Source organism: Natrix helvetica (assembly GCF_964273705.1).
Source record: "Natrix helvetica genome assembly, chromosome: 5".
In the NCBI taxonomy this organism is placed as follows: domain Eukaryota; kingdom Metazoa; phylum Chordata; class Lepidosauria; order Squamata; family Natricidae; genus Natrix; species Natrix helvetica.
Genome location: NC_138551.1, coordinates 144,686,430 through 144,705,719, shown reverse-complemented (window position 1 = coordinate 144,705,719; position 19,290 = coordinate 144,686,430). Strand labels below are relative to the sequence as shown.

The window sequence follows — 19,290 nt, the reverse complement described above, 5'->3', positions numbered from 1 at the left end:
GCCAAAGAAACTGCTGCTACCTGTATTAATACTACTGAGGCTGCCGGACTACCCGCAGTTCTCCTCCTCTCACAGACAGTGTCTTATTTTCTTTTGCCCCACGAAATATGGCCTTGGGATTATTATAGGGGGAGGGCTTATTGTTTTGGGGTTGCGAGACAGCTGCCCCCTTGCGAGCGGGCTCCCGAACAGCCAGGCACAGTCTCAGGGGCGAAGCAGCCATGAGGTAACCACACTCACGAGCAGCCGCCCAGCAAACCCCCTGTCCAACCGGGCAGAGCGCCATTCACTGACCTAGGGGGTATCCCTAAGGCGCCAAGCCATGTGGCGCTCTGCCTGCCCCACAGCTCCCACAGCTTGGCACATTAGGGATACCCCCTAGGTCAATGCATGGAGCTCTGCCTGGCTAGAGGGGGGGGTTTGCGCGAGCGCCTGTTCCGCCCCCAGCAAGTATGCCTTCCAGCCTCACCATGCCCTGGCCCAGCTCTCCCTGCAGGGCCAGGGTACTGCCGCCGCCACGCTCCGAGCATAACTCTTTCTCCGGCTTCCAAACTCCCAAACTCGACTGCAGAGTCTTCCAGCAGCGGCCTCTCTAGGAGTGCACTCCATGGTTATGGGCCGGCTGCCGGACAGAGAGTCTTCCAGCAGCCAGCCCCCAACCATGGAGTGCACTCCTAGAGCTGTCGTTGCTGGAAGACTCGGCAGCCGAGTTTGGGAGTTTGGAAGCCGGAGAAGAAGTAATGCTCAGAGCGCGGCGGCGTTGCCCTGCAGGGAGAGCTGGACCAGGGCATGGTGAGGCTGGGAGGCATGCTTGCTTGGGGCGGAATAGGGGCTCACGCGACCCCCCCTTTCCAGCCGGGCAGAGCTCCATGCACTGACGGGAGCTGTGGGGCGGGCAGAGCGCCATGTAGCTTGGCGCCTTAGGGATACCCCCTAGGTCAGTGAATGGCACTCTGTCCGGCTGGAGAGGGGGTTTGCCAGGCGGCTGCTCATGAGTGTGGTCACCTCATGGCTGCTTTGCCCCTGAGGCTGTGCCCTGCTCTTCGGGAGCCTGCTCGAAAGGGAGCAGCTGCCTGGCAACTCCCCCCTCCGACCAGGCAGAATGCCACTCTCCAACCTAGCGGTATCCCAAAGGCGCCAAGCAACATGAGCGCCTTTCCCCCCGGCGCCTTCGGGATACCGCTAGGTCGGTGAGCGGTGCTCTGGCTGGCTGGAGGGGGGGGTTGTCCAGGGGGCTTATTTTCGGGGGTGGACTTATATTTTTGCCCATTCGAAAAATGTGGCAAGGCGTTAGTTTCAGGAGAGGTCATAGTTTCAGGGAAACATGGTAGTAGTGATACAGGTAGCAGCAGCAGCAGTTTCTTTGGCATGACACACACTCTCTCTCTCACACACACACACACACACACGGCCATTAGTCACCGCGCACTAAAGAAGATGGCGGCGCCGGGGGAGTTGACCAGCTGGGCATGGAAAACAAGGTGCCCCGTGCAATCGCCCTCTCTCCGCCTCCCCGCCCGTGTCTCTTGGGAGCGGAAAACTCAGGGAGCGGGTGTAAATAGGGCGAAAGCTGCCAGGTGTACTTATTTGAATGGAAGGGAGCAGAGGGATTTCGGAAAGCTGGGGCGTCAGGACGCTGCCCCTGCTTTGAGGAGCTTAACTTGATCTCATTTCCCTGACGGTGGGAGAATATTAACGATGGCAAGCAGTGTATCCCCCAGCGTGAAGTTCTTCTGGGATAACGCGGAGTAAGTCTGAGCTGACGATGAGACAGTCACAAGTGGCCACAGCAACCCCATGCCAAGTCAAAATGGCTGTGCTGAGAACGGTATGATTCTTGTTCCAAAGAACTTGCTTTCCAGGCAGCAGGATTGGCTCTAGCGATCTGAGCCAAATTCTGTATTTCTTGCTTGGATTTACATTTGATTTGATTTGTCTCCAAATACATACATACATTCCCCCATCTCCCTTCTCTTTTTATCTCTCTTGCTTTCTCTCTTCCCTGAAGCCTCCGGAGGCCGAAAATAAGGCGATTTTTTGCCCTTGGAGCCTTCAAGGAAGCCTCCGGAGGGTCTCTGGGGGTGGGGTGGGGGAGGCTGTTTTTGTCCTCCCAAAGCTCCTAGTAAGCCTCTGATGCCTGGGGAGGGCGAAAAATGTGTCCATCCGCAAAAGGGGGTCGCGTGCGCATGTATGTGTGTGGGGTCACACACATAGCATTATGGGTGTAGCACGCCAACGCACACACACCCCTGTGCTCCCTTCCGCTTTTGGCACGCGATGGCAAAAAAGTTTTCCGTCGCTGTCCTATTGTATCTTTTTTTGAAAAATTATTTTTTCCTTTAGTTTGGAATATAAAGAGGGAAGTGAAAGTAGAAGATAAGTAACACTGGCATCTAGAGGCTTGGAAACATTGTTTTCCTTTTCTAATCTTGAACAAAGTCAGAGCTGGCGTTATATTTCAAGGATTCTGACCTTGTTTATTTAAAATGATAGTGGGATGAGCACGGAAGATTGTTTATACAGGTGCTCCTCTGGGTAACTATCAGTGGTTGGAGGCTGGAGTTAAAAGAAAGCTTGGAGTTGAAAGAAAGAAGATTGTAGGGGCCTTGAAAAGAGAATTGTTAACTTTGTTTGGAATTTAACAAAAGCGCATTGGATTCTATATAGTGGCAGTGTTCTTTTTCTCTCTCTCTTTGACAGGAAGCTTGTTGTATCTTTTTTTCCCTTTACTCTTTCTTTTTTTTCGTTAGACTAAAATTCACACATGGTTGGAAAAAATGATATAAAAACATATAGATTTCAAACCAGAGATATTCTTATTGGGGATTTTACCGGAGATATATAGTAGAGAATTGAAATATCTGATTGTAAATGTGTTAACAGCGGCTAGAATTGTATTTGCAAAAAATTGGAAAAACGAGAAAACACCAATGCAGGAGGAAGTTATTCACAAAATAATGGAATGTGCCAAAATGAGGAAATTGACATTTGAAATCAGAGAACAAGAAGATAAACAATTTTATAAGATACGGGATTTATTTTATCAATGGTTAGATAAAAAAATATGGAAATGAAATATACTAGAGAATCTTACAATACAAAGATAATGGAATGGTACAGAATATAATATAAAGATGTACTACCATTGGATGGATTTAGGATGATGTAATGAAATGCCATAATATAAATTAATTCAAAATTCAGAATATCTCACATAAAATGAAGTAATAATAGTTATAGTCAAATAAATGATTAACAATGATAATAATGTATACATATATCCTAGATTGATAATATGAGATTTTATATAAATTGTAAGCGAGGACTATGGAGAGGATGCACAACAGTTTTGTAACCAACCGACACACTGTATGCAACTGGAAGATGATTTTATGTTTTATGTTTTGTTTGTGTTTGTTTGTCTAAAAAACTTATTTAAAAAACATCGTGACTTTTAGTTGGCTGTATCTTGACTTCAAGAGAAGCAGAGATCTGACTTTAGCTAAGATGATACATTGTCCTAGGACTCTTAAATTTCAAGTGAGCTTTTAAAAATAAATTGCTTTTTTTTTTCTACGATTTTGTGGCTGATGCCAACACTTTAACGATAGGATTCTAGGATAGTCATGGAATGAAACACATTAAGTAGTTCTGTTTCATCCCAGAAATAGATAAATAGAACTGCTGAAATTAAATTATTTTGCACAAGATCATTTGGGACTGTGGTACACAATTCTGTCCACAGAAGCTTAGTTCTGGATGCCTTTCAGGTTCGTTAGCCTTCTTCTCCCATGATCCCTAGCCATTGTGCTGCGAGGCGGGGATTATGGGGTAGAAATCTAGTACAGAAGGCATCAAGCTGGCTCAGTTTAAGCAGTGAAACTGAGTCAGTGCCAGACCTATGTTACGTGCAAATGTGAGCGAATAGTCACATAAAAGACCAAGCTCATTCAGTCTGCTAAATAGATCATCGTTGGCCTTTTCATGACTTGCAGTAACAGCCAACCCTGCATTAAGTGTTGCATGTTGTTGAGTTCTTCTCTAATTTGATGTGTTTTGTTTTTCCCCTCCTAAATGCAGGGCTTCAGATAACAGGGAGCGTGCTTATGAGCCTAGTGCCTATGGACACCATGAATGGAGGACCAGAGGATTTGATCGTATGAGACATTACGATCAGGATTATTACCGGGATCCTCGGGAACGGACTTTGCAACACGGACTCTATTACAGTTCTCGGAGTCACAGCCCGAGCCGCTTTGATGCTCATGACCCTCGTTACGAACCTCGGGCTCGGGAGCAGTTTACGTTGCCCAGCGTGGTACACAGGGATATCTACCGGGATGACCTCACCAGAGAGGTCCGAGGTAGAAGGCCGGAAAGGAGTTACCAGCACAGCAGGAGCCGGTCCCCCCATTCTTCCCAGTCCAGGACACAGTCTCCCCAGAGGCTGGCGAGCCAAGCGTCCAGATCCACTCGATCGCCCAGCGGAATCGGTTCTAGGAGCCGGTCTTCGAGCAGCGATTCAATCAACCGCAGCAGCAATACCAACAACGACAGGTATCGTCCTCCCTCTGCAGGCGTGGGGCGTCTTTTGCTTTGGGTCCCGGTATTGGTCCCGGAAACCACAGCACATCAGCTGCAAAAGTTGTGATTTTCTCTGCTGGTCCTCCTGAAACAGACCAGCACCATCTCCTGGTCTGCACCTGCCTCCATTCCCGCCCCCCCTCCCCCCACCAGGGTGGAAGTAGGAGCATTGGGCGGGCTGCCCCCAAGGAGACAAAAGCCCCACCTGCGAAATAGATCCCTTTTGAGCCACTCTAGGATGGAAGTTTCTTTGTTGCTTTTGTAGAAGCGGGCCTTTGATTGCTTGGCGATAGAGTTTTCTGCATTTTCATTTATAATTCAGCACCGGCTTAACTGCCTGGACTCTCCCTCTTTCTTCTTTATTAACGACATCTTTTGTTTATTGCCTTGAATTGAGTGTCGGTATGAAATGTAATAGACAGGCGAATTATGAGTTTTCCCATGTTGCTGTGGCTACTACATAGCTTGCCGTGGTGAAATTGGACTGGTCAAGCCAGTCTGCAGTTCTCTGTGTTGGTTCCAGGCAAAGAACTGCGGCACTGTAAAAAAAAAAAAAAAAGATAAACAGAAATATATCATCCCATTTATATTTTCAAGGAAAGGGCCTACCTAATCAGACCGTAGAAGTAGGAATGGAATGGAATGGAAAGGAAAGGAATAAGGACTATAGAATAGAATAGAATAGAAAATAGAATAGAATAGAATAGAATTCTTTATTGGCCAAGTGTGATTGGGCACACAAGGAATTTGTCTTCGGTGCATATGCTCTCGGTGTACATAGAAAGACAAGATATATGCATCAAATACACCCATAAATGATTTGGGGGGGGGGGGGGGAGAGATAAACATAAACAGAAATATATCATCCCATTTATATTTTCAAGGAAAGGGCCTTCCTAATCAGACTGTAGAAGTAGGAATGGAATGGAAAGGAATAAGGACTATAGAATAGAACAGAATATAGACAGAATAGAATTTTTTGTTGGCCAAGTGTAATTGGGCACACAAGGAATTTGTCTTTGGTGCATATGCTCAGTGTACATAGAAAGACAAGATATATGCATCAAGTACACCCATAAATGATTGACGGGGGTGGGGGAGATAAAGATAAACAGAAATATATCATCCCATTTATATTTTCAAGGAAAGGGCCTACCTAATCAGACCGTAGAAGTAGGAATGGAAAGGAAAGGAATAAGGACTGTAGAATAAAATAGAATAGAAAATAGAATAGAATAGAATAGAATTCTTTATTGACCAAGTGTGATTGGGCACACAAGGAATTTGTCTTCGGTGCATATGCTCTCAGTGTACATAGAAAGACAAGATATATGCATCAAGTACACCCATAAATGATTGGGGGGGGGGGGATAAAGATAAACAGAAATATATCATCCCATTTATATTTTCAAGGAAAGGGCCTTCCTAATCAGACTGTAGAAGTAGGAATAGAATGGAATAAGGCCGGGATGGCTAACCTATGGCACGCGAGGCATTGCCCTGTCAGCTGGCCAGCGCGCATGCACGCGCTGGCCAGCTGAGTTCAGCCTTTTTAAAAGCCATTTTTCGCCCTCCTCAGGCTCCAGAGTCTTTAATCGGAGCCTGTAGAGGGTGAAATCAGCCTCCTCCGGCCCCCCGGAGGCCTTCCCGAGGCTTCATATCTATTCTGGACTTGAGACAGGGAGCCGCAGCAGAGGGATGAAAGAGCCACATGCAGCTCCAGAGCCACGGGTTGCTGACCCCTCGTGTAGTGATTAAAGGCCCTGGCCTAGAAACTGGGAGGTTGTGAGTTCTAGTCCTGCCTTGGATCCAGAGCTAGCTGGGTGGCTTTGGGCACGCCTCCCTCACTCAGCCCTAGGGTTTCTTAGGATTTAAATGTACTTGTTTCAGGGTAACTGACAATTGGCAAGGATCAGTCAGGCACCTGTGCCCTTATATTGAGCTGTCAGGAATTGTTGGGTCTTCCTTTGTTGGGTTATCAGAGGAAAACAGCAAGTTGCTGCATTGTTTGCTCCCCTTCCCCCCCCCCCCCCCCCCCCGTCCTTTAAATAATTTAGAAACCCCATTGTTAGGAGAGAATGCCTAGTAAAAGTTCCCCTCACATATATGTGCTAGTTGTTCCCGACTGTAAGGGGCGGTGCTCATTCCCGTTTCAAAGCCGAAAAGCCAGCGCTGTCCAAAGACATCTCTGTGGTCATGTGGCCGGCATGACTCAACGCCAAAGGTGCACAGAACACTCTTCCCTTCCCACCAAAAGCGGTTCCTCTTTTTCTACTTGCATTTTTTTGCGTTCTTTCGAACTGCTAGGTTGGCAGAAGCTGGGACAAGTCATGGGAGCTCACTCCGTTACGTGGTGCTAGGGATTCAAACCGCCGACCTTTCTGATCAACAAGCTCAGCATCTTAGCCACGTCAAACCCTTGGGGAGAGAAAGATTTTAAAAATAGGATAGAATGCACATAGCGTGGGAATACCTTGGCTTTTTTTTTTTTATTTTAATAAAATTCTCGGTGAAAGTTCTGCATTCTCTTTTGGAGGAAACCACATGGCGATGAATTAGGCCAAAGGTCTTGAAGCTTCTTAAAGCTTATTTCTGTATCAGCAGGAGCAACTGCCCAACCTACTTTGTCCCCAGGGGATGGCCTAAGAGTTTACGTGGTGGAGCAGTCCTGTCGCCAAACTCCACCTTTCCCTTTCCTCTCGACAATCGGGGATATTCCAGGAACGGGAGGGTAGTTTAGCTTGGATTTTTCTGCAAGTTGCCGCACGAGAGCTTTTTCCGCTTTGGGGAAAGCTTGGTAGATCCAAACTCTGCACCCTTTGAACTGGGATCTGTGCCAGGAGCTCCTTTTGGGAGAGTCGGCTCGAATTGGGGAGTCAGGCTCATTTGGCTAAGCATTGATTACCTGGCACAAACGCTTTCTCACCTGACCTAGGATGGTGCCAAGAAGCGTTGTGCAACCATGGCGTATTGGTGTCTTATGTCTCTTCTTAGTTACCGTAATGCTTTTCTGTTGCTGGCAAACGCTTCCTTTCCCACTTGAACTGTCACTTCTTCACTCACCTGCGCAACTGAATGCAACCTTCTGCTCGATTTGCCCAGAGGCGCTAATGAGAACCATACCAGTTCTCTGGTGGTAGAAGTCCTTAGTCTTTGTACAGTTCCCCCAGGTGCTCAAGATGCCCTTTTATGCAATGCCCGTTATGACCCGGCCTTTTTTTTGCCAACTTACGTGTCTCTCCATGCAGTCAGATGTGAACAAACATTTTGTTTTAAAGTTTGAGGTGAGTTGTGAATGTGGTTCTTTTATTTTCTGCTAAATCCCTTTTCCAACGTTTTATTAGGGCTTTTATTTTCCCCTTCCGCATACCACCCTGTTTCTCTGAAAATAAGACCTCCCCGTATAATTAGCCCAATTGGACTTTGTAGCGCATGCGCTAAAATAAGCCCTCTCTGAAAATATTGCAACACAGCAGCAGCCTTCAGGTGACCACGCTCGCCGCCTCCAGAATCTCAAAAATAATAAAACCTCTCTGAAAATAAGGCCAAGTGTTTATTTCGGAGGCCAAAAGAAAATAAGACCCTGTCTTATTTTCGGGGAAACACGGCATGTTTCTCCCTTCCATGCTAAACATTTGTACAGGTAGTCCTCAACTTACAGACACACTTGAGGCCAACTTTTCTGTCTCTAAGTGAAACATTTGAACATAAGAACGGTTGTAGGAACTGGGTATGTCTAGTTGAACGAAAAGAAGGACTAGGGGAGACATGATAGCAGTCTTCCAATATCTCAGGGGCTGCCACAAAGAAGAGGGAGTCAAGTTATTCTCCATAGTGGGGGAAGTAGCATCCAGACTGGGTTGACCTCATCCACTCATTGATTGGACTGAGTCTGACAAGACTGTTAAGCCACACCCTTGTTGCTAGGCAGATCCTGCTTTCGACTCAGTCCCTCAATGAGGACGGATGTGTCATAGCGTTTCTCCTCAGAGATATTTGGATTTCATTCTTACGTACATCTTTAATGGTTTAGAAGATTGGATTGTGAGTAGTATTGGACTACATTGTGAATCCCCATTTGGGTGGTGGTGACAACCTTGCCTTAAGCCCCTGACAAAGCACCTGCCAGAAGGCAGGACAAGAAGCAATGGGTGGAAACTAATCAAGGAGAGAAGCAACCTAGAACTAAGGAGAAATTTCCTGACCGTGAGAAAAATTAATCAGTGGAACAACTTGCCTGCAGAAGTCATGAATCCTCCAACACTGGAAGTTTTAAAGAAGATATTGGACTGTCATGTGTCTGAAGTGGTGCAGGGTTTCCTGCCTAAGCAGTGGTTGGACTAGATGACCTTCAAGGTCCCAACACTGTCTATTCCATTCCATTCTATTATTTGTTCAGGGAGTTTTTCCCCATTTTGCTACCCTTCCTGCCTCAGCTGTTAAGGGAAATCACCGCGGTTGTTAAGTTAGTCGCACGGCTGTTCAGTGAATCTGACTCCTCCCATTGACTTTGCTTGTCAGAAGTCCGCAAAAGGGAATAGCAAGACACCACAACCGTCATAAATATGAGTCATTTCCCAAGTGTCTGTTGATCACGTGACCACGGGGATGCTGCAACGGCCGTAAGTGTGAAAAAACAGTCATAACTCACTTTTTCCATCCCGTTAGAACTTGGGAATGGTCACTAAACGAACTGTTATAAACCAGGGACTACCTGTAGCACCTTCTGTAAATCAGTGCTTTTTCGGATGTTGTGGAGTACAGCTCTCAGGAATGCTGTGACTCTATTGCGGAATATCTGGGAGGGGCCAAGTTGGTAAAGGCTGATTAAGATTTGCAAGTTGTAAGTTGTTTACTGTGGTTTTACAAGCTGTGCTTTTCTTGGTAGAAGGCAAGCAAACGTTCATTTTAATCATGCTGCTCTCTGAAGGGAGGCGGGGGACACAGCGCAATTTTTCCGGCGTCCTGTATTACTACCGATAAGCTGAAACCGAATATTTAATTAACTTCCCTGTTGTCAGCGTACAGCCATTTACGTTACACCAAACCCGGATGACTCCTTTGTCTGGGGATTTTAGTGTGAGCGTTCAGTGAGCCTGAGTTCTTTGACTGGGGTTGAGTTGTTTTTATGAGCATGGCCCTTCTGTCGTGATCCAGCTCTCGTAGGTCTCTGGTGCAGAGCTCGTTATTAGGCGTTGCTGGCTGTTTCGGATAAATCGGAATTCGCAGCTGCTTGTCTACATTCTTTAGATATTAGGTGCTTCAAATGGCGCAGTGGTTGGAATGCAGTACTGCAAGCTACCGTATTTTTCGGACTATAAGACGCACCAGAATATAAGACGCACCATGATTCTGAGGAGGTAAATTTAAAAAAAAAAGGTTTTGCACTCTGCAAGCCTCCCAAACCCTCTGCATGCCTTGTTTTTTTGCAAAAAAAAAAAAGGGGGGGGGGCCTAGCAGAGCTTTGGGGTGCTTGTAGAGTGCTTCTGGGAGCTGGGGAGGATACGGGGGGGAATGGCCCTTCCCAGCCCTCAGGAGCACTTTGCAAGCCTCCCAAACCCTCTGCATGTCCATTTTTGCAAAGGGGGAGGGGTTTCGGGAGGGCAAAAGTGCTTTATTCAGTGTTTTAAGACACACCCAGATTTTCATCCTCTTTTTTGAGGGAGAAAGGTGCGTCTTATACTCCGAAAAATACGGTACTTCTGGCTGCAGTTTGACAGTTTAATCCTCACCAGCTCAAGGTTGACTCAGCCTTCCATCCTTCCCAGGTCAGTCAAATGAGGACCCGGATTGTTGGGGGCAAGCGGCTGACTCTGCACACCACTTAGAGAAGGCTGTGAATCACTGGGAAGTGGTATATGTCTCAGTGCTATTGCTATTAAAATGGAAGATTTATTCCCCTTCACCGAAGAGTTAAAAAGAGATTTTGGATTATGATTTGCCCTCAAATCCTTTCCCACTTGTACCCCACCTCTTTGCGCTTCCTTGAAGGTGACACATAGCAATATATGGGACCGGAGAAGAAGCCGAGGCTGATGTCTTGGTTGTCTCTTTGGAACCTCGGCATAACTGTTCTAACTGCGTTTCTCACGGTCTCTTTTTTTTTTTGCCTGTAGCAGCGACTCTTGTGGCAGTGCGAGTGACGAATCCCCAGCCCGCTCGGTTCAGTCGACGTCTGTTCCAGCTCCCACCTCCCAATTGCTTCCACCTCTGGAGAAAGATGAACCCCGTAAAAGTTTTGGGATTAAGGTCCAGAATCTTCCTGTGCGTTCTACAGGTAAGTCCCACGCAGCCTCCCTGCACCACAGTGGCCACTCCGCCCAGCCGTGCCGTGTCTGACGAGAACATTCTGCCAAAACATGTAAAGGCACGACCTGTTTATAATTACATTATTGGTTCCTCTGACCTCCATTTTGAAAATACCCTGTTTCCCCGAAAATAAGACCTCCCCGGATAATTAGCCCAATTGGGCTTTTGAGCGCATGTACTGAAATAATCCCTCCCTGAAACTATTGCAACACAACAGCAGCCATGAGGTGACCACGCTTGCCGCCTTCTACAGTTCCTCATGTTGTGGTGACCCCCAACCATAACATTATTTTCGTTGCTACTTCATAATTGTAATTTCGCTACTGTTATGAATCATAATGTAAATATCTGATATGCAGAATGTATTTTTATTATTGCTAATTGAATTGGGGCCTTGGACCGCGTTGTGCCTTTGTGGCCTCAGACCCAGTGCCGATCCCGAGTAGCTCCCTGGTTTACCGAGGAGCTCCGGGAGATGAAACGCCAGAAAAGACGCCTAGATAGTGATTGGAGGGCCAGCCGGTCCGAATCTGACCGAACACTAGTAAGAATTCATATTAAATCCTACTCAGTGCAGGGACAAAAGTGACCTTGACTTTCTGAGAAAGAATGTTGTTATGGCTACACCTCACCCAACTCCATACAATCACCCACCCACCCCATTTTCCCACAGTAGAAAGAGTGGCAGGCCTGAAATCCAAAAATGAAAAGATGGCTTCCAGGTCTGACACACACTGAATTCCAAAAATGGCCATGCATTCTTTTGATTTGCCCCTTGTGGTGTAGACACCAGCCTCAAGGACGGCTGTTCCATGAACACTAGTAAGAATTCATATTAAATCCTACTCAGTGGCGATAAAAGCGGCAGATCGGCAACATTTTTCCGCTCTTATCGTGTCTGCAGATAACTGCCCAGCCGTCCTGTTTAGGGTGACCCGCTCCTTACTTAAGGAACTGGGGAAGACCCCTTACAGGGTAGGGCTGAAGAATTTGTTCAGTTTCTGCAGGATCAAATCGCACAGATTCGGACAGGCTTGGACTCTGACTGGGTAGATTCGGGCGAGTCGACGGGGATGAATCTTGTGGAAACTATCTTTGACCTGTGACTCCCGAGGGCATGGACAGGATTATGGGGAGACTCAGTGCTGCCACTTGTGTGCTGGACCAGTGACCCTCTTGGTTAGTTTCAGCTTCCCAGAAGGTTGGCTGGCTCCAGGCGATTACCAACGCTTCATTGAGAGAGGGGTTCTTTCCCACTGCCTTGAAAGAGGCGGTGGTGAGGTTCCTCCTTAAGAAGCCTTCCCTGGACCCAGCCTCTATAGCCAACTATAGTCCGGTCTCCAATCTTCGCTTTGTAGCGAAGGTTGTTGAGAGCGTGGTAGCACGCCAGCTTCCCCAGTACCTGGACGAAGCTGCCTATCTGGATCCCTTTCAGTCGGGTTCCCACCCAGTTGAAAGTTCAGCTCCCTCCCATCCACATCCGTCCAGGTGCAGGGACGAAAGTGACCTTGACTTTCTGAGAAAGAATGTTGTTATGGCTACACCTCACCCAACTCCATACACTCACCCCCCCCACCCCATTTTCCCACAGTAGAAAGAGTGGCAGGCCTGAAACCCAAAAAGGAAAAGATGGCTTCCAGGTCTGACACACTCTGGATTCCAAAGATGACCATGCCTTCTTTTGATTTGCCTCTTGCGGTGTAGACACCAGCCTCAAGGACGGGCTGTTCCATGAATTCAAGAAGTGCGGGAAGGTGACTTGTGTCCAGATTCACGGGGACTCCGAAGAGCGATACGGACTGGTGTTCTTCCGGCAGCAGGAGGACCAGAAGAAGGCCCTGAACGCCTCCAAAGGGAAGCTGTTTTTCGGCATGCAGATTGAAATGACGGCTTGGATAGGGCCAGGTGAGCCCCCTCGGAAGGCCTCCTCGACTCCTGGGGAACTACCTACCCACGGCTTCCTCTGGCCCCAAAGATGCCCGGCTGTAGCAGATCAGAACGTCTTGGGTGGAATGGAGAAGATTCGAAGCCATTTCAAAGCCAGCTTAGGGGCCTGAACTGTCTAAACCCGTGATGGGTAACCTATGGCACACGTGCCAGAAGTGGCACGCACACCCCTCTCTATGGGCACATACACCATCACCAGCTGCTCTTCTGGTTTCTGGCCCTGCCAACTGGTCTCTGTGGGTGCCAGAGCACCGGAAACGGCCTGAAAACAGCCCATAAAACAGGACACTTTTGGGGTTGTTTTTCAGGCCATGTTTGCCCCCAAATCACCCCAAGAATGGCCTGAAAACACCCTGAAAGTGGCCCTGCAGAAAATGATTCTGCTTGCCGCTTTGGGCACGCGTGCCATGGGTTCGCCATCACGGCCCTATTCCTTGTCCCACTTTCATTTTATTTAGCACAGTGCAGCCTTAGCTGGCTTTATTCATGTGTTGGCCTTTTATAATTAGAAAATCAAAAATGACGGCCAAATCATTTCTGAAGTGGTTCTATCAGCTATTTTTCCAGGTTATTTTGCTGGATTTTATTTTGTTTTTTGCTACGAATTTTATTTTACATTTTCATTGTCTCTCAGGGATTCCCAGGCCACTCTTATCTTCTGGCATCCCCTAGCCTAGTGCAAAAACCTTTGGAGTGAGGAGGGGGGGGTCACTTGAGCCAAATAACCGCTAGAAGATTTGTAGAAACAAAAATGTTTCGGAAGGCGCTATTTTTTGTTTCTTTTGCCCTCAGAAACCGAAAACGAGAACGAATTCCGGCCACCGGATGAAAGGATCAACGAGTTTCACCCTAAAGCGACTAGAACCCTCTTCATTGGCAACCTTGAAAAAACCACCACATGTCAGGACCTTTGTAACATTTTCCAGCGTTTTGGAGGAATAGTGGTATGTACAAGCAGTTTAGCTCTCTTTCTGTGTCAAAACATGTTCAAAAAAACCCTAATCCGGTGCTAGATTTTATTGTCCTTTAATGCAGAAATCGTCAGGTGGCTAAGACACAGCTTCTCGATCAGAAAGGTCGGCAGTTCAGTAGTTTGAATTCCCAGCGCCGCATAACGGAGTGAACTCCCGTGACTTGTCCCAGCGTCTGCCAACCTAGCAGTTCGAAAGCACGTAAAAAATGAAAGTAGAAAAAATAGGGACCACCTTTGGTGGGAAGGGAACAGTGTTCCGTGCACCTTCAGCGTTGAGTCATAGGTTTAGGTTTAGGTTTATTAAATTTATAGACCGCCCCCTCTCCCCGTAGGGACTCGGGGCGGTGTACAGACCATTCGTGTATAAAACGACAAAACATAACATAAAACACCAGACAAAACAACGCAAACATACCGTCTGTATATACAACCCAAACTAATTAAATAATTAAAAACAATTCTAAAACCAATTTAAAACCCCAAAATTTAAAATTTAAAAAGCCATCCAGGAAGGTCAGTAATGGGTGTTACTTGTAAGTACAATTACAATTAGGCCAGGCCGGCTAGTCGAAACAGGTTGAGTTTCTTGCGGAAGGAGCGGAGGTCCAAGGTGGTTCTAATATCGGGGGGGAGGTCGTTCCAGAGGGTTGGGCCCATCACAGAGAAGGCCCTATTCCTAGGCACCGCCCGCCCGCACTGCTTAGCGGAAGGTACCCGGAGGAGTCCCTCTCTGTGAGAGCAGATTGGTCGCAGGGATGTGTGGGGTAGAATGCGATCCCGCAGGTAACTAGGTCCCGAGCCATGGAGCGCTTTAAAGATGACAATCAGCACCTTGAAACGCACCCGAAAAGCCACAGGCAGCCAGTGCAGCTCGCACAGGAAAGGTGTTACATGGGAGTACCTAGTACTCCCCATAATAACCCGCGCGGCTGCATTCTGGACCAGCTGGAGCCTTCGGGTGCATCTCAAGGGGAGCCCCATGTAGCATTGCAGTAATCAAGACGGGAAGTCACCAGGGCATGAGTGACTGTGCGAAGGGCGTCCCGCTCCAGTAGGGGGCGCAATTGGCGCACCAGGCGAACCTGGTGGAACGCCCCCCTAGCCACGGCTGTCACATGATCATCTAGCGACAGCTGGGAAATGTCGTCATGCCGGCCACATGACCACGGAGACGTCTTCAGACGGCGCTGGCTCTTCGGCTTTGAAACGGAGATGAGCACCGCCCCCTAGGGTCAGACACGACTAGCACATATGTGCAAGAGGAACCTTTACCTTAATACAGAAATCATAACATTCCAACCCTGAAAGAGGGCACATGTCTTAGCCATGTACAGATAATGACTTGACGTGCTGCCACTTGAGAGAAAGAGCAGTTGTGTAGCGAGGGGAAAGTGACAACCGAATCTTGGCAGATGTTGTGATGATACAACATTGTAAAAACTCTGAACTTTTACGGAAAAATTTAACCCTCACTCAGTTGAGCAAAGCTTTGCTTACTCACCTGTGCCGAGGCCAAATTTTCTAGTTAATCCATCGCCCTTCTTCTCTAATTGACCAAAGGCAACATTTATTCTGCTGTGAGCAGCTGATGGCTCAGATCTTCCCTCTCTTGCTGGCACCGTGCTCCTTTTGCAGTGTGCGTTGTCTTGAAAGCCAAGGGTGTGCCTGTGTTACTTTCTGTAAGGATAAGAGTGTGCCCTGCTGGATCGGATCTCTGGCTGGTTTAGCCCAGCGGTCTGTTCTCAGAGTGGCCCACTGGCTGCGCAGAGAAGCTCAGCAGATGGCCTTCAGAGGGCATCGCACAGTCCTCGGGGCCAAGATCCCTGTGTCTTCCCTGACTTAATCCAACCTTTCTTTGAAGCCAGCCAAGCTGGTAGCCAGCATGTTTCATTGGGGCGAATTCCAGTGTTGTGCAAAAAAAAAACAAAAAAAAAACCAGTTGTCTCGCTTGAATCTTTCAGGATTAAATTTCATTAGATAACTTTTAATATTTGGGGAAGAGGAAAATGTTTTCTCTTTGTGCCCTTTCTTTACACACAGCGTAATTTTGTTCACCTCAGTCATGTGCTCTTCTCATTCAACCCTGTTGGTTTCAGCTAATCAAGTTTCTTAGTTTCAGTGCAAAATAGTTGGGTTCTCTTCTGTACTGGATGCTGGTGGTTGTTCCATTCGATTTTTTTTTTAAATAAAACGTTTTATTATTTTTCAATTGCAAAAATAAACATTCCATCTTACCTTATGCAGTGTGTCACCTGGGTATAAGCATCTCTGTGCAACGTCGTTCCTCATTTACCACATCTTTCACATCCATGTTAGCATCATTTCCCTAACTTTAGTATTATAATATATTAAGCATTTAAACCTCATAAAACACTCCATTTTTCTTCCTAACGTCTTCTATAATGATATCATATTAACATTAAACATCATTATTCTCAACAAACACATACTAACAGTTTTCACCTTCTTTATATCTCTTATCTTAATATATTATCTACTTATTTTTTTAGCCTTTCTTCATTTCCAGACCCCTTTTTTATTCTCCATCCATTGGTAAAATACTTCCCAAAGTATTTCAGGTAGAATTCCTAGCTGAAATATTTCTGGCTTCAGCTCAGTACGTTGTTATATCATCTCTTCCAGCCATGTCTTAAATTTTATGCAATTATTTCTTTGCCTCTCAGCATGTCCACCACATATGATAGTAAGATCCAGGTATTTGGTGGCACTTCCAACTTTTAGCTGAGATGTCTTTAAACATTTTTGCCAAAAATCCATTAGATTTTGTGAGCTCCCTCCCTCCCTCCCTCCCTCTCTCTCTCTCTCTCTCTCTCTCTCTCTTTTCTCTCTCTCCCCCCCCCCCCCCATATAACGTGTGTGCTGGTCCTTTGTTTCCAGCTCAAGGAAGAACAAGTGCAAACTGGGCGGAATGGCTACATTTTCACTTTCAATAATGAGAGCTGGCTGGGCTGTTGGGCACAGGGGCAAAGAGCCTCCAGTTGTTGGTGCCGGGTGCTAGGAATCTCCCTTCGGCACTGCCTTCAGTGCTTCTACCAGCGGTAGAAAGACATTGGAAGGAAGCGGACCTCCTGGGCATTCAGGCATAGAAAAGAAAGGGAGTGTTCATTGATAGGGCAGCCCAGCCAGGTGTGTGTCAGTTGCCGTGGGGGTGTCTGTTCCTCTTGAGGGAGCGTCCTGCCTGATCCAGCTGCCCCCATGATGCTGCCGGTATAGACCAGGGGTCGGCAATCTGTGGCTCTGGAGCCGCATGTGGCTCTTTCATCCCTCTGCTGCGGCTCCCTGTCACCAGTCGGCACCACAATTTTGAGAGTAGCTTCCAGTTGGGAAGAAAGCATGGTGCACCAGGAGGAGACTCTATGACAAGGGACAGGTTTTCCGTTTGGCTCAACAATTGATAGGGCTTTCGGTTACGACAGGTAGAGGGAAAAGGACACCGTGCTAGGAAGAGACTCTATGGTGGGGGAACTGGACTTCCGGTTGGCTCCAGAATTGAATTGGGGGGGGGGAGTTGGGGGGATTCCAGTTAGGACTTTTGTGGATCTTTGAGTGTTTAAGGTTGCCGACCCCTCCCTTAACGCTTTCCTTCCCCACCAGGATATCCACATTAAGAGAGTGAACGGGATTCCTCAGTATGCCTTCCTGCAGTTCTCCGATATTTCTAGTGTCTGCAAAGCCATCAAAAAGATGGATGGAGAATATCTTGGAAACAATCGTCTCAAGGTACGTGGAGGCCTCTCTAGCGCACAGCTCTGGGGTGGTGTCCCGGGATTTATTGACCCTGCCTCTTACTTAGACCCTTGCTGCTTAGGTCAGATTATTCGACTCCGATAGTTAGATTATTAAACGAAACTGTCGATTGTTTAAGCTAGAGCTCTTCTGGAGAGTGTTGTCACCTTTGTTTATTGTTCATTCTCCAGTAGTGGCTCCATCCACGCATATTGTCTAATTGTTTATAATATTAACCTTTATCCTGTTTCCCCGAAAATAAGCCCTCCCCGAAAATGTTGCAACACAGCAGCAGCCATGAGGTGACCATGCTCGCCGCCTCCTGTGCCTCAAAAATATATTTTTAAAAAGTTTTTTATTTTAAGACAAACAAAACATGAAATATAAAACCATCATCAGTTACATATACGTATAGCATGTGTTTGGTTACAAGCATTTGTGCATCACCGTTTTCAATTATATATAAAATCACAGATTGTCCATCAAGTATACATAGGTACATTGTTATCATATGTTCAGCTTACAATTGTTATTCCTTCATTTTAAACAGATATTCTAGAGATTAGATTCATATATATCTATATCTATCTATATCTATATCTATATCTATATCTATATCATATATATACCAACATTCCATTGCATCATTATTAGTCTATTTAGTAATAATATGTCTTTCTAATATTACCTATCTCATTCTATTGTTCTTACAATATGAAAAAATTCTCCAACATTTTGTACTTGTGCATCACCACTTTCAGTTATATATAGTCACAGATTGTCCATCAAATACACATAGATGTGTTAACATTGTACATCATATGTTCAACTACAATTGTTATTCCTTCATTTTAAACAAAATATTCTAGATATTCGATTCATATATATACCAATATTCCATTGCATCATTATAAACCTATTTAATAATAATATGTCTTTATGGTATCACCTACATCATTCTATTATTATAATATGAAAGACTTCTCCAAGATTTTTCATTTCCATGTTCTTTTTATCTAACCACTGATAGAACAAATTCCATACCTTATAAAATTGTTCATCTTCTTCTTCTCTAATTTCAAATGTCAATTTACTCATTTTAGCACATTCCATTATTTTTCGAATAACTTCCTCCTGCGTTGGTATTTTCTCATTTTTCCAATTTTTTGCAAATATAATTCTAGCTGCCATTAAAACATTTACAATCAAATATTTCAGATCTTTATTATATGTTTCTGGTATGATTCCCAATAAAAAAAATATCTTGTTTAAAGTCTATGTGTTTTTGTATCATTTTCTCCAACCACGTGTGGATTTTAGTCCAGTATCTTTTAACTTCTATGCAAGTCCACCACATATGGTAATATGAACCTGGTGTCTGATGACATTTCCAACACTTTTCCGACTTGTTCTTGAACATTCTTGCTATTCTCATTGGGGATAAGTGCCACCTGTAAAACATCTTATACAAATTTTCTTTATATGCTGTTGACATAGTCATTTTATAATTTTGAGACCACAATTTCTGCTAATTCTCTAAGTCAATCCCACATCCAAAGTTTTCTCCCCAAGCAATCATAGATTCTTTAACTTGTTCTTCCTTTAACTTAACCTCTAGTAAGTCTCCATATAATTTTTTAATTACTTTTTCATCAGTACCTGTCAAAATTTAACTCAGTCATTTTATCATAGAAACCTTCCATTTTACGATCTTTATCATATCTAGATTG

At 45.8% G+C, this 19,290-nt stretch overlaps 1 protein-coding gene across 3 annotated transcripts in view; it reads left to right on the top strand.

Annotated features, from left to right (window-relative positions):
- Positions 1 to 19,290, top strand: part of LOC309392944 (msx2-interacting protein-like) — a 56,461-nt gene that overhangs the window by 8,128 nt on the left and 29,043 nt on the right. For 2 of the 3 annotated variants that reach the window (XM_081954597.1, XM_081954595.1), the window contains exons 3-7: positions 4,081 to 4,557; positions 10,701 to 10,861; positions 12,598 to 12,798; positions 13,633 to 13,784; positions 17,429 to 17,554. In XM_081954597.1, coding sequence (XP_081810723.1) covers positions 4,081 to 4,557; positions 10,701 to 10,861; positions 12,598 to 12,798; positions 13,633 to 13,784; positions 17,429 to 17,554 — 1,117 coding nt within the window. The remainder of the gene's footprint in view (positions 1 to 4,080; positions 4,558 to 10,700; positions 10,862 to 12,597; positions 12,799 to 13,632; positions 13,785 to 17,428; positions 17,555 to 19,290) is intronic. The other variant, XM_081954596.1, reaches the window with a different exon arrangement.